This window comes from Gouania willdenowi, chromosome 24 (genome assembly GCF_900634775.1).
Source record: "Gouania willdenowi chromosome 24, fGouWil2.1, whole genome shotgun sequence".
In the NCBI taxonomy this organism is placed as follows: domain Eukaryota; kingdom Metazoa; phylum Chordata; class Actinopteri; order Blenniiformes; family Gobiesocidae; genus Gouania; species Gouania willdenowi.
The window spans coordinates 1,156,676-1,170,325 of record NC_041066.1 but is presented as its reverse complement, the minus strand read 5'-3'; the positions used below and the strand labels follow the sequence as shown (position 1 = coordinate 1,170,325).

The 13,650-nt window shown below is 40.3% G+C and overlaps 1 protein-coding gene across 1 annotated transcript; it reads right to left on the bottom strand.

The window, feature by feature from the left end:
• Window positions 1-3,346: 3,346 nt before the first annotated feature.
• Window positions 3,347-8,867, bottom strand: LOC114457783 (proteoglycan 4-like). Its single transcript, XM_028439853.1, has 5 exons — window positions 8,777-8,867; window positions 8,435-8,554; window positions 8,179-8,349; window positions 7,974-8,093; window positions 3,347-4,826 (listed from the first exon to the last, which is right to left on the bottom strand). The coding sequence occupies exons 1-5, from the start codon at window positions 8,826-8,828 to the stop codon at window positions 3,523-3,525; spliced, it is 1,767 nt and encodes a 588-aa protein (XP_028295654.1). The 5' UTR covers window positions 8,829-8,867; the 3' UTR covers window positions 3,347-3,522.
• Between the last annotated feature and the right edge of the window lie 4,783 nt (window positions 8,868-13,650).

The following is a 13,650-nucleotide window of genomic DNA, read 5'->3' as shown; positions in this document are numbered from 1 at the left end:
TGTGTGGGTGTGTGTGTGGGTGTGTGTGTGTGTGTGTGTGTGTGTGTGTGTGTGTGTGTGTGTGTGTGTGTGTGTGTGTGTGTGTGTGTGTTCACACGTCAAAAAAAAAAAGAAAAAAAACACAGCAGCGACGTGTGTGTGTGTTTGGCTCTCTGTATTTCTCTCCCTTTCTAAAAAGCTGACACTCGTCAAATGAAAGCATTAAAGCCAAGCCAAAGGGAGAAATCTGATTCCACGTTTAAACAAAATAAAAACAAAGATAAAAAAAAAGTAAAACTCGCCTGAAAGCATGATCTGAGTTCACATCATACCAAGATTGTATATGCGTATGCATATATTATTTGTTTATTGGGTTGTTCATCTGTTTGATTCACAGAAACACAATTTAGGTTAGATTCGGGGTTTTAATCTATTTTGCTTTCGGTACAGAGGTGAACTCAGATCATGGCACCGCTGGGATGTTTTGGAAACTTTGGTTGCCCGTCTATCTCTGGTCAGGACCTCACAGGCTGTCTGTGGGTGTCCGAACAAAACCAAAGTAAATAATGACCTAAACAAAATATCCGAGCCCGAAGAAAACCAGAGAGAACCTACAGCATTAAAAAGCACAGAACCTCAACCATTTGAGCCCTTCTCATGGCTATTCACTGCGTCAAAACACAGAACAGCTGAGGATCAAAATCAAAGCTCAAAGCTGAAAATCAATACAATGCTTGACTGGTTCCAAAAAAAAAAAAAAAATCAACACAGAGCGAATATATATATATGTAAATGAAAATTTATACATATATGTTTATAAAGGCAGCTTTACCTTAGTCCGAATTGGTGTTTGAGGTTCAACCGATGGTTCGTGCTCCAGTCTCTGTCCGAGGGGTGGACAGAAGATGGTCCTGTTCATGATCGCCAATTGTTACGGCAGAATTTACGGTTGACCTCATTTGAGACATGATTCATTGCTCTGGTTGAATAATGGAATCCAGGAGAAGCATTGATGGTTTTATAAAAAAGGTTTATTCTAAGGCTAAGTAAAAAGGTACAAGATGGAACAAAGTGAAACAAAATTAGCGTCCGTCCAAGTGGACGCCCGAAGGAAGTGCCGCGCCCCGCTCCAACAGTTTCAAAGCTTAAGCTTTTTATACAGATAAGAATAGGTCCCAACAGTGAGAGACAAAAGGGAGGGAGTCAGATGCCCATAGTGGCAATGTTGGAGGATGATGAAGATGTTATGAGAAGGTTTGGCTCCAGTCTTTATCTGTCTTGATAAGTGTGTACGTCAGTGTGTGTCTGCATGTGAGCCTTGGCAGAGACTGTGCTGCACTGAGAATAGTACGATCTGTACTGTTTAATCATGATTCAGCTGTTCAAAAGTGTAAAGATTAATGGAGTCGTCATGTATTAAAACATGACAAATTGTACACATGAACATACATTTGAGGATATGATGATGAATATAAAATTTGCCATGACAGGGGTTTATTTGCGGGTGCAAAATAAAACAGCGTGTGCAATTTCCCTGGTTTAATTCTATGGGACATGAACATGATAAATGTGTTTGTTGTTTTTTTTTTAACTCGCTTTTATTTTTTTTTGTTTGGTGTATTTTTCTGTGATGTATGTTTTTTGGAGTCAATATGTGTATTTGTGTATCTTTCTGTTGTAATTTTGTGTATTTTTAGTATAAATATTTAGTTTTGTGTATTTGAGTCATTTTCATATTTTTGTTGTATTTTTCTGTATTGTATGTTTTTTGGAGTCATGTGTATTTTTTATTCTTTCATTTGTCTTTTTGTGCATTTTTTGTGTTTTATTTTACTCATTTAGTATATTTAAATAAATAAATACCGTGTGTGTTTGAGACGCTGATAACCAAACTCCATAGACATTGTAGCGCCAATCAGAAAAACAACCAAACTGCGCAAAACAAAACCTAAAGCTCCAAACTACATGAGTGAGTAAGAAAATTAAAGTATTATCTACTATTCGGCTGCCTTTTTTTAAAAAACAAAAATCATTGTTTCTGACGGTTTCAAAATATCTATTCAGTTTATCAGTGCAAGCGCGGCTGCTCAGACGCTCCTCTCCCCTCTCCGATATAAAACTATCTTCTTCTCTCTCACTCGTGTTTACAGTCCGTGTCTGCTTGGCTGTGTGCGCAGCAATTGGCTCTGGCTGCACACGTGACTCTTGCTCGTGTGAGGAAATAGATATAGATGGTGCGCTAGCGCCCCCTCACACACTGAGGTCAAAAGCTGAATAGGTTTCATTTTGGGGCCGTCCAGAAGTAAAATAAAACTAAAATAAACATTTTGAAATGACCAAATTATTCAAAAATAACAGATACACACACTTGGGGTATTTGGTCGAACTGGCACCGCGTCGGGGATATATTTGCTCCACACACACACACACATATCCACACACACATCCATCCGCACACACAGACCTCCCTTGAATTATAGTATAGATATATCACTTGAAATTCAGTCCTTTGATTGTTTTTTAAAGGAAAATAAAAGAAATAGGGTTAGGTTACATTTGTGGCTTCAAAAGCAGCCTTATACACATAATATAAACCTACTGTCAGGTTGAAAGGGCTTCTAATTGGATATTTATAGGAACCTTTGATTACTTTTAGCAGACCTTTACATTTAATTTAAACTTTTAATTTTATATAACAAAGATTTTCATGCTTTCATGATTTAGGTTCTTCTACTCTTACTGTTGAGGAAAATGTAGAAAGAAATTGATATTTGTCTCACTGTATAGCATTTTAATCATGCAGCTACTACTCTATTGACCTACCAAAAATAGGTTTATTATTAATTTTATTGGATGAAAAATGAGGTGTGTGTACTATATTTTTGAGAGAATAATTTGTTTTGCTCTAAATAACACTGCACCAGATGGTTCTGTAACCTAAGACTTAACTGGTCCTTGAATAATATTCATTGAACTTGCAGAATAGTCTAAAATACATCACAGTTATCCATTATTGATAAGTACTCTGCACCACCTGATATTAACAGAATTTACAGTAAACAGCAGATTAAATCAAACTTTTAATTTGAACAATCAAACACAGAAATTGTATGCTGATAGTTTTATTTAACCCATTTAATGATTGTTTACATGAAGAAAGCATTTGAAGAAAGCATTAGAAACTGAGCCCTGCTACCGTTACTAAAAGAGTAAAATTTAGAAGTAACCAACGCTCCTTTAAAGAAGGGTTGATCTTCATTAATCTATCATCAAATTCAATTGCTAAAAAGCAAAACATCTAATAAGTTGTTTAACTTATAAGACCACCAACCATATTTTTTTTGTTTAGAAGATTAGGCAATTAACAGAAACAAAGATATTTACCAACGCTGTGATTTAACCTCACAGTGGGTGGTGCTCTGATAAGTTTGATAAGATCTGCATGTTTGATGTAGGATACACCTAAGCTTCACCCAGACTTTAATCAATGTTTCAAAAGATTGTTACCAAGACCAAGGGACTGATTTAACGTGGTGAGAGTAGTTATCCCTTTCTGCCACAAGGTGGAAGGGTTGGCTGAGGCGTGGTTTCAATTGGAACACACTTTGGTTCAGTAGTTGTTGGCTCAGCAGTTGTGGGCTCCGCAGTTGTTGGCTCTGCAGTTGTTGGCTCTGCAGTTGTTGGCTCAACAGTCGTTGGCTCAACAGTCGTTGGCTCAACAGTCGTTGGCTCAGCAGTCGTTGGCTCAGCAGTCGTTGGCTCAGCAGTTGTGGGCTCGGGAGTTGTTGGCTCAGCAGTTGTTGGCACAGGAGTTGTTGGCACGAGAGTTGTGGGCTCAACAGTTGTTGGCTCAGCAGTTGTGGGCACAGGAGTTGTTGGCTCAACAGTTGTTGGCTCAGCAGTTGTGGGCATGGGAGTTGTTGGCTCAGCAGTTGTTGGCACAGGAGTTGTTGGCACGGGAGTTGTTGGTTGAACAGTTGTTGGCTCAGCAGTTGTGGGCACAGGAGTTGTTGGCTCAACAGTTGTTGGCTCAGCAGTTGTGGGCATGGGAGTTGTTGGCTCAGCAGTTGTTGGCTCAGCAGTTGTGGGCTCAGCAGTTGTGGGCACAGGAGTTGTTGGCTCAGCAGTTGTGGGCTCAGCAGTTGTGGGCTCAGCAGTTGTTGGCTCAGCAGTTGTGGGCACAGGAGTTGTTGGCTCAGCAGTTGTGGGCATAGGAGTTGTTGGCTCAGCAGTTGTGGGCATAGGAGTTGTTGGCTCAGCAGTTGTTGGCACAGGAGTTGTTGGCTCAGCAGTTGTGGGCACAGGAGTTGTTGGCTCAGCAGTTGTGGGCATAGGAGTTGTTGGCTCAGCAGTTGTGGGCACAGGAGTTGTTGGCTCAGCAGTTGTGGGCATAGGAGTTGTTGGCTCAGCAGTTGTGGGCACAGGAGTTGTTGGCTCAACAGTTGTTGGCAAAGGAGTTGTTGGCTCATCAGTTGTTGGCACAGGAGTTGTTGGCACGAGAGTTGTTGGCTCAACAGTTGTTGGCACAGGAGTTGTTGGCTCATGAGTTGTTGGCTCAGGAGTTGTTGGCTCAGCAGTTGTTGGCTCAGCAGTTGTTGGCTCAGCAGTTGTTGGCTCAGCAGTTGTTGGCACGGGAGTTGTTGGCACGGGAGTTGTTGGCACGGGAGTTGTTGGCACGGGAGTTGTTGGCACGGGAGTTGTTGGCACGGGAGTTGTTGGTTCAGTTGGTTTCTCACACACAGCTGGAAATGTGAGGTAACCAGCATAGCCATTAGCACGCTCAGCACGTTTGTTGTCGGGGTTACAGAAGTTTTCAGTTGCACATCCACTCTGTTGACGTCTTTTTCCTGTAAAAGAAGTTAAAGAGTTGAACTTTTAAACCTTATCTCCTCCTTCTATGCATTGCTATACTTTGTTAGTCCAGGTGATATTACAAGCATAAATGGGAGAAAGATCTCGACACAGAGTATATTGAGGATGACTGGCAGGAGACCATTGAAGTATTTAAATCCACCTTTACATTTAATAGATTAAGAGAGACACAGTATAAAATATTACATCGTCTACACATAACTTCTTACATAGTAAGTAAGTAAGTAAGTAATATTTATTTATATAGCACCTTTTACAGACAGGAGTCACAAAGTGCTTCACAATGCATACAGTGCATACAATACAATACAAATTACAGTTGCAGTCACAAAAATATGATGGTCATAAAACAACCCTTTATCACTGGAATTTTTAAAATGCTTTCTGAAACAGATAGGTTTTCAGTTGGCTCTTAAAAGCATCAACGGAATCAAGCAGACGCAGCGAAAACGGAAGATCGTTCCAGAGCGTTGGCGCGACCGCCTGGAAGGAGCGATCTCCTCTGGTCTTGTAACGGGTACGGGGGACCATGAGCAGGTTCTGATCCTGGGACCTCAGCCTCCGGGAGGGGGTATAAGGACACAACAAGTCTCTAATGTAGGAGGGAGCCTGACCATGCAAGGCTCTGAAGGTCAGCACCAGAATTTTAAAATTGAAACGGAAAGTGACTGGAAGCCAATGAAGGGCTTTTAGAATGGGAGTAATATGGGCCCTTTTGTTTGTGCGAGTCAGTAACCTCGCTGCAGAGTTTTGTACCTGCTGGAGACGAGACAGCGCCTTTTTGTTTAGACAGGAAAATAGGCTGTTACAATAGTCTAAACGGGAAGACACAAAGGCGTGGATAATCATCTCAAGATCATCTCTGGACACAATTGAACGTAGTTTAGAGATTTTCCTCAGTTGGTAAAAACAGTTCCTTGTCAGCAGTTTAGAGTGGTGCTCTAATGACATTGCTTTGTCAAAGATAATGCCAAGATTTCTAAGGCTTGTTTTAGAAGACAAACTCAGGTCGCCCAAATACTGGTGAATCCCTGGCAAAGCGTCATCAGGGGCAAACACCAGCACCTCCGTTTTGTCTGGGTTTAGTTGTAGGGAATTTGCACCGAGCCATTGTTTAACTTGCGCAAGACATTTCAGCAGAGAGCTTAATTTCTGGATCTCAGAGGGCTTAAAAGAGCAGTAAAGCTGAATATCATCCGCAAACAAATGGTAGGAAACATCATCAAAGGTCTGGATCATTTTCCCTAATGGAAGGATATAGAGTAAAAACAAAATCGGGCCCAAAACAGAGCCCTGGGGAACCCCACACAGCAAATCAGCAGGGTCAGACAGGAACTCATTTGCATAGACACTAAAACTCCTCCCCGACAAATACGAGGAGAACCACTCCAAGACTGGTCCAGACATTCCAACCAGGTCACGCAGTCTAGTCAACATGGTTTGATGATTCACAGTGTCAAATGCTGACGAGAGATCTAACAACACAAGAACAGCACATTTTCCAGAGTCCGCGGACATCATAATATCACTGGACACTTTAAGCAGGGCGGTTTCCGTGGAGTGATTCTTACGGAAACCGGACTGAAAAGTGTCGAAAATGTTGTGTTTCTCCAAGAAGGGTACCAACTGATCAGAGACCACCTTCTCCAACACTTTGGACAAAAACGGAAGTTTAGAAATGGGCCTGAAGTTTTTTAAATCTGCTGGGTCCAGATTGGGCTTTTTGAGGAGTGGTTCTACAATTGCGTGTTTGAAAGAACTGGGGAAAACACCAGTTGACAGGGAAAGGTTGATCAGATCGGTAACCCAGGGGCCAATGACATCAAAGACTTTTACAAAAAATCTACAGGGCAGAACATCAGACACACAGAAAGAGGGCTTCATTTTGGTTACCATAGATGAGACATCGGCCTGTGTTACAAGGCTAAAAGAGGACCACTCGTGGGAAACAAGCTCAACAGCACCAGGTGTGCGGAACGAGAGCAGAGGAAGATTATCATTGATATCCTGGAGTTTATCGATAAAATAGTTTAGGAAATCATTGCTGTCAGCTTTACAGAACACAGGTGTAAGAGGAGCAGCAGGACATACAATAGAGTTGATAGTATCAAACAATACTTGAGGTTTTTTCTTGTTCAAAGTGATCAGCTGACGAAAGTAGTCAGATCTGGCATTTTTTATAATTTCGTTTAAAGAAGACATACAGTATTAAATAATAGTAGACTGGGACATTTTCTTGCTAATATATATATATATGTTTAACTTGTGTTTTTATTGGTTTTTAACAAAAAAAAATAAAAAAATTTAATACAAGTTAGTTATACAGAGAGAGAGAGAGAGAGAGATCTGTTATGTTATTGCTCAGCAGGGTTTTATAACACGAGAGTTAAAGTGACACCAACCATCCCATGAAAGCTCTTTAGATTATTGCTCTAAAGCGGAATAATAAATAACTACTACTTCCTGTCAGAAATGTTTTGAAGTCAATTACATCCACTTTTAGCCTCAAACACATGTAATGTTCCTTTAAGAGCGGGCGTGGCAATTTTGGAGTTTTCGGCCAATCAGCGTTCACATATCATGTTGTAGTCACTTAAGGACTACTCATAGTATTAACACTCCTATAGAGATATTGTAATGAAATATAATTTCACCCTGAGCTTGTAGTGCTTACCAGGAAAGGAGGAATGGGACTTCTTACTGCATTTTACCATGCATGACTTTAGCTGAACAAGGAAGACACCTTAAAACAGGAAGTCTATGCTACCATGGCAACCATGGGATGCTTTTAACCTCATCAAACCAGTTTGAGTTAATGAATGTAGCACTTCCAACTTGTCCACCTCCACAAGCCTGAGTTTAAAGAGCTTTTTATTGAACCTGCAGCTTCTACATCAGCTCCCATTCGCAATAGAAAAGATCACAGAGAAAAGACGTTCAGCTGATCTGTCTTTGGACTTTAGGTTGAGGATCACCTTAAAGTCTGATAGCATTTGGATATTTCTTACAGTTTTATGTCTTTTAGAAACTACCAACAATTTTTTCACACAGGCTTCTTCAACGACAGGCTGTGAGAAGGTTAAAGGATTACAGAAGTGGGAGGAGAATGGAAACACACTTACTTTTTATTTGCACGCAGTGAGTTTGCTTTCCAATGCATTCTTGACGTGTGCATTTCTTTTTGCGGTTAATGTTGTTACAGAAAAGGCACGTCAACCCATTTCCAGATGGTATCTCAGGGTCTGAAAAGAACAGCATAACAGACCAGTATAAAATACACACAGAGTATGGAGCAGCATTAATTTAATTGTGTGTCAAAAGTCTCACAACGTTGAGGTGTTTTGTTGCAGAGACGGGAGTTGCAGCACGTAACATTTGCCACAAAATTCTGTGAACCCAAGCCGATGGACAAGGTCTCACTTCTTCCCAACCTCGGACAGTATGAAGGTGATGTGCAAGTCCTGTGGTAAAATTTCTTCAGCCTTCCACGTCTGAGTACTGTAAGGTATAAAGTGGATTAGCATGCAAAGACAAGACAGACACTGTTTGTCTATCAAAGGAAATGAAGATAAGCAGATAGTACCGACAACAGCGGCGCTCATGCAGACCTGCCCAAGTCTACAATTGCGTTGTGTTGAGCAGTCTTTCGCTTTACAACTGTAACACCTTAACCTTCTGGTTTTTTGTCTTTGAGCTTCAATGTCTGTGAAAAAGGAAGCATTAGATGTGCATTAGTAGCAGTGTGAAAGACTACAGTATCAGTCAATAAATGCACTGCAAAGAACAGTTCTTGGTGAAAAATAATTTCTTCTACTTTCTAATCATTAACATCATCAGTTCTAAGTGGATACCTGAACATTTTTAAATATAATATCTGACATTGTGAAATGAACTGGATCTGATTTAGTGGAGGATGTTGTGTTACCTGTGCAGAAAAGCAGCAAGAGGATGCTCAGGCAGAGGATTCTGATCATCATGATGAACTGCTCGGTGCCGAGGATTGGTTCTTCTCGATGTCAATGTTCAGCTGGATGATCTCCAGTGTTTCCTCCTTGTTTTATATCATTCAGGTGACCTCACAGTCTGGGTGTCACCTTTCTTTGGGTTTTTGGAGCTTTGACAATTAATCTCCCTCCCATAATTACCTTATTGTACCAACTAATCCAACCACGCCACTGTGACATTTTATTGTTTCTTTGTTATTGTTTTTACAATTTATGTTAAAATGTTTCAGAATGGGCAGAGATGAAGCCCAAAGAAAGTTAAATCCTAAATGTTAGTAAAAGTTTATTTAGACAAGTGTGAGATGTCAGACCTTTTGCTGCTGTATCAAAGAGCAGCTTTAGAGAGTCTATCACTCATTTATAATCTTATTGAAAGGTTAAGAAAAAATGCACTTACTGTCACTGTTTGTGACTCTTAACTCATTTTTATCCACAAAACAAATGGTGGTGTCCCCTAATCCAGATAGAAAACTTATTCTGGTCCATATCTGGCCCACACCTGACACATTCATCCGGCCCACATGGAATTACAATTCCAGATGTCACCAAGAACAGACCAAATAAATATGGTACCTTGTGAATTGGCCACTTTTGGCTCACATCCAGATTAGTTGCTGCTAACTTTCCATAAATCCGCCAAAATTGGCCCAAAATTGTTCCAAGATAACTGGCCCATATTTGCAGTATCACATATGGGCCACTTAAGGCTCACATCCTCTTTGTACAAGCCAGAATGCCAAAAATGTAAAATCATTGCCGAATGTGGCCCACATCCATATGCTATCTGGGATATCAATTTTAGGTCTGGTTTTCTCCCCATTCTCCCTGCCACCCAGAAGAGAGAACTCATTATAGCTGTTTGGACTTGCAATCATGATCTTGGGTCATTTCTCAAAGCTCATGACTATAGGTGTGGGTTAGAATGTGGATCAACCGGTACAAAGAGTGCTTCACCTTCTGGCTTGGCTCTCCCTTTACAAAATGGACCGGTTAATGTCCGATCAAATGCAAACAGTTCAATCAACTGGTTCCCTTACTTTTCAAGAAGACCTTGAGATACTTGAACTGTTCCACTTTGAGCGAAACCTCTCCCTGGACGTGGCGTTGACAATCTGCCCTTTTGTTAATGAGAACAATATCCTCATGCTGCGTTCACACCGAATGCGTCACGAAATGTTCGTGTGACCAAATTACATACAAACTCAATGGATAGATGCGTCCCAGATGTGAAATCTTTCCTGTGCGGCGGTACGATTCAATCCGCGCGTCAAGTGCATTGATCGTGCAAGCGCACTCCCGATTTTTTGTCATATTTGCACATTCGCAAGAGTTGAAAATATTGAACTCCCGCAACTATTTTGCATGACGAAAGCCAATCAGAGTATTTGTTGACAATGATGTCAGGCCGCCAACATGGACACCGGTCTGTTCACCCATTCAACCATGGAGTAGAAGCTGTGTGTGACCACCTAGAGCTGTATGGCACGGCCTTTAACAGGGACCGGACTAGGCAATGAAACTCACCAACTTGAATGTGTCGTTGGTGGGCGGCGCTTCGCTTCAAACACGCATATGAAACGAATAAGAATTTTTTTTTTATCATGCGGGAAGTTTTGTGCGGCAGACGTGTCCAGTGCCGCAGAAGAAGCATTTAGTGTGAACGCAGCCTCAGACTTTTAGGTGCTGATCTTCCTCCCAGCAGCTTCACACTCAGCTGAGAACCATCCTAGAAGAAGCTGAAGATCTTTGTTCAACCGGATCAAGAGAAAAACATTGTCCACAAACAGCAGAGATGGTTGTTGCTCATTGAGGTCACTTCGATTCTAGTGAGCAGCCTTTTTGGTTTTACTAGTATCCCCATCTATAGATAATATCTATGAAGTAAAAGCTTAAGCATTTTTTTGTGCGTGCAGCTACGCACGTTTATATTTTACGCAAATTCTCCCATCGATTCTCCTTATACGTCCACTACTCGTAAATAGAAATAAATAAATACTGAAAAAGATAAAGCACACTTTTAATGTGAAAAGGCCTTATCTGTTGACGAACAAAGTAAAAGGTTTATTTGATAAGATTATTGCAGTGTGAGGATAGGCCGCATTTTTCTGTCCAAGCCGCAGTTAAAATCTCAGAGTATAACTTACAGGAAAGGTCATTATTCAGTGTTGGGGATCCGCCTGTTACTTATTCTCATGAATTATCCTGTAAGGAAACAGATTTATCATCAAATAGAAGAATCAATGTATTAATTGTTTGTGTGTTAAAAAGCTTTATTGGGCTTGGACACACCCACACACACACGCACCAGTAGACAAACACACTGGGCCTTAGGCATTAAAAGTTTAAACCAGGAGTGGCCAACCAGTCAGACAAAGACGTTTTAATTGTCGTTTGCAGTCTTCCTCAGAGACGTCGATTATTGCAAGGTTGTCTCAGTTTATGATGTGGTTTTGTTTTTTGCAGTGGTCCGATATTGTTGATTGTCAGAATCAGAATTCCTTCATTGATCCCAGGGGGGAAATGCTGTCCTTGAGAGTTGTCCTGCTGTCTCCTTCTTGCATTGTTTGGCGTTTATTCTTTCTTTGTGTTAAACATCTGTCTTTTCCTCCTATGTACATGTGGGTTGGCCTTGGCACCGCCTTCGGTGCTCGGGCCCTAATAAACAATATTCAGGAACAAAAATGTAGCTTCAGAGCATCAGAAGGAGCCATCCACCCCGGCAGCTTTAATTCAGAATAAAAGTTAAATCCTCTTTAAATTGACACTGTAAACACTTACATTGTAATGCAAATTTAATTCCAAATTAATCTTCAATCTGAATTAGGTGGCTGGTTTATTCAGATTTTAATTCCAAATTAAATAATTCCTCTATCTTGTAAACAGTTTTCTGGTTTAAGTTATTTCACATAATTCAACATAGTCTAGGATGGCTGCCTGGACTCCAATCGAGACTATTCATTTAATAAGAGCCTTAAAAGACATCTTGTATAGTGGCAACATATTCTCACTACCAACTCGTCACATAGTGACGTTCGGGAGGGTACCTTTGGCGTCACTATGTGATGTTAAGGGTCGGCCCGTGCCAACAATTGTTTTTATGACATTTCTATTGAGAAATTTACCCATAATTTATAGTTAGGGTTAGGATTAGGTTTAGGTTAGATTAGATTAGAGTTAGGGTCCGAAGTCTTATTTTGAAAAGTTGCGGTGAAAAGCAGCTTACAGACCCTAAATGTGTCAAGAAAGAACGCCAAAGGGGAACCCCATGTGTCAAATACTGACTTTAAAGGGTCATTCCGGAAAGTCAATATGTGACGAGTTGGGAGTGAGATACATATGTATGTGTATATACATATATATGCATATGTGTGTATCCATAAAATGAAGAGTCCGTCCTTAAGACTGCTCTACTGTAAAGTGCCTTGAGATACCATTGGTTATGATTTGGCGCTATACAAATAAAGATTGATGATTGATTGATTGATTAAAGATTGATAGTGGAGGTAGAATAGCTGTTGCACTAACCGCTGGCTTTGATTGACCAAACGACAGTGTTCTGCCTCCTTTCTCCGCTGCCCTATCTCCTTCTCTTGCTCCGCTGACCAAAGTGAAACCGTGTTATTTTCGAGCTGCTGATTCAAAACTACAATCAAAATAAAAGTGAAAAGAGTTTTCATGTGTGGTCTTCTATGTTGTAAATTGTCTTGATTTATATAGCGCTTTATAATATCAGCTCATTCACCCATTCACACTCACATTCTTGCCAAAGGCCACTTCCACAAACAGACAGGTATTGACTGGGGTCAAACCCCCACCTCAGCCACGGTTGCCAAAAAGAAACGGTTTGTTGTGTGTTTTTTCCTGATAGACGTGAAAATGTCATGTCCAAACAGAACCCTTCCCAACCCCCATACCTAAAGCAAAATTGAATAAAGCCGAATAAACCGGTTTTCCATGTAAACCTCAATTCGGAATTACTATTACCATGTAAACACAAAGCAGAACACTTTAATTCCAAAAAATTAATTCGGAAAAACAATTCCCAATTAAAAAAAAAACATCATGTAACTGTTGCCATTGTGTGTACTCAGGAGTGATAAGAAACATTTCTCTAAGGTAGTGTGCAGATGGACAATGTGGATAAATATGAGAGAGAGACCCAGAACAAGAAAAAGAGGGACAATGATGTCCAAATTAAAGAGCTTGGTCTGATGTGGGGTGATGCACAACATGTAGCAATAACAGCCATATGGAGGCAGAACGTGATGGTCTCATACAGAGCCGTTAGCCCCCTTAGGGCCCCCTGGCCACCATTTCTTATGATGACTTTATAACAGACTTTGCTTTTAAAAAAAACCCAAGAAAAACAAACATAGTCTACTGATTAGCAAGAAGAAAGAAAATAAAAACAAGTGGTTGGAGATAATAAGCTGTAATTTGTTTCTTTTAAACTTTCGAAACAATATTTTAATTTATCTTTTCATTTGGATGTTTAGACTTTTTCAACATTTATTTTGAGGGTCCTTTTTTTTTTTATAAACAATTACATTTACTACTTTATAAATACTATGAGTGTATAAGTATGAGTGTTTAACTTAACTTGTTTTTATGTTTTAAAGGAGACATATCATGCTTTTAAATCCTTCCTTTTTACATATAAATCATACAGTTGTGGTCTATATAAAGCGGAACTGGAATGCTTGGGTCTGAATTCCTCATTATTATAGCTCCACAGGCCCCTTTTCTACCCCTTTTCTGATGTGCTTCTAAGAGCAACTCGTTTTGGTGCAGTCTC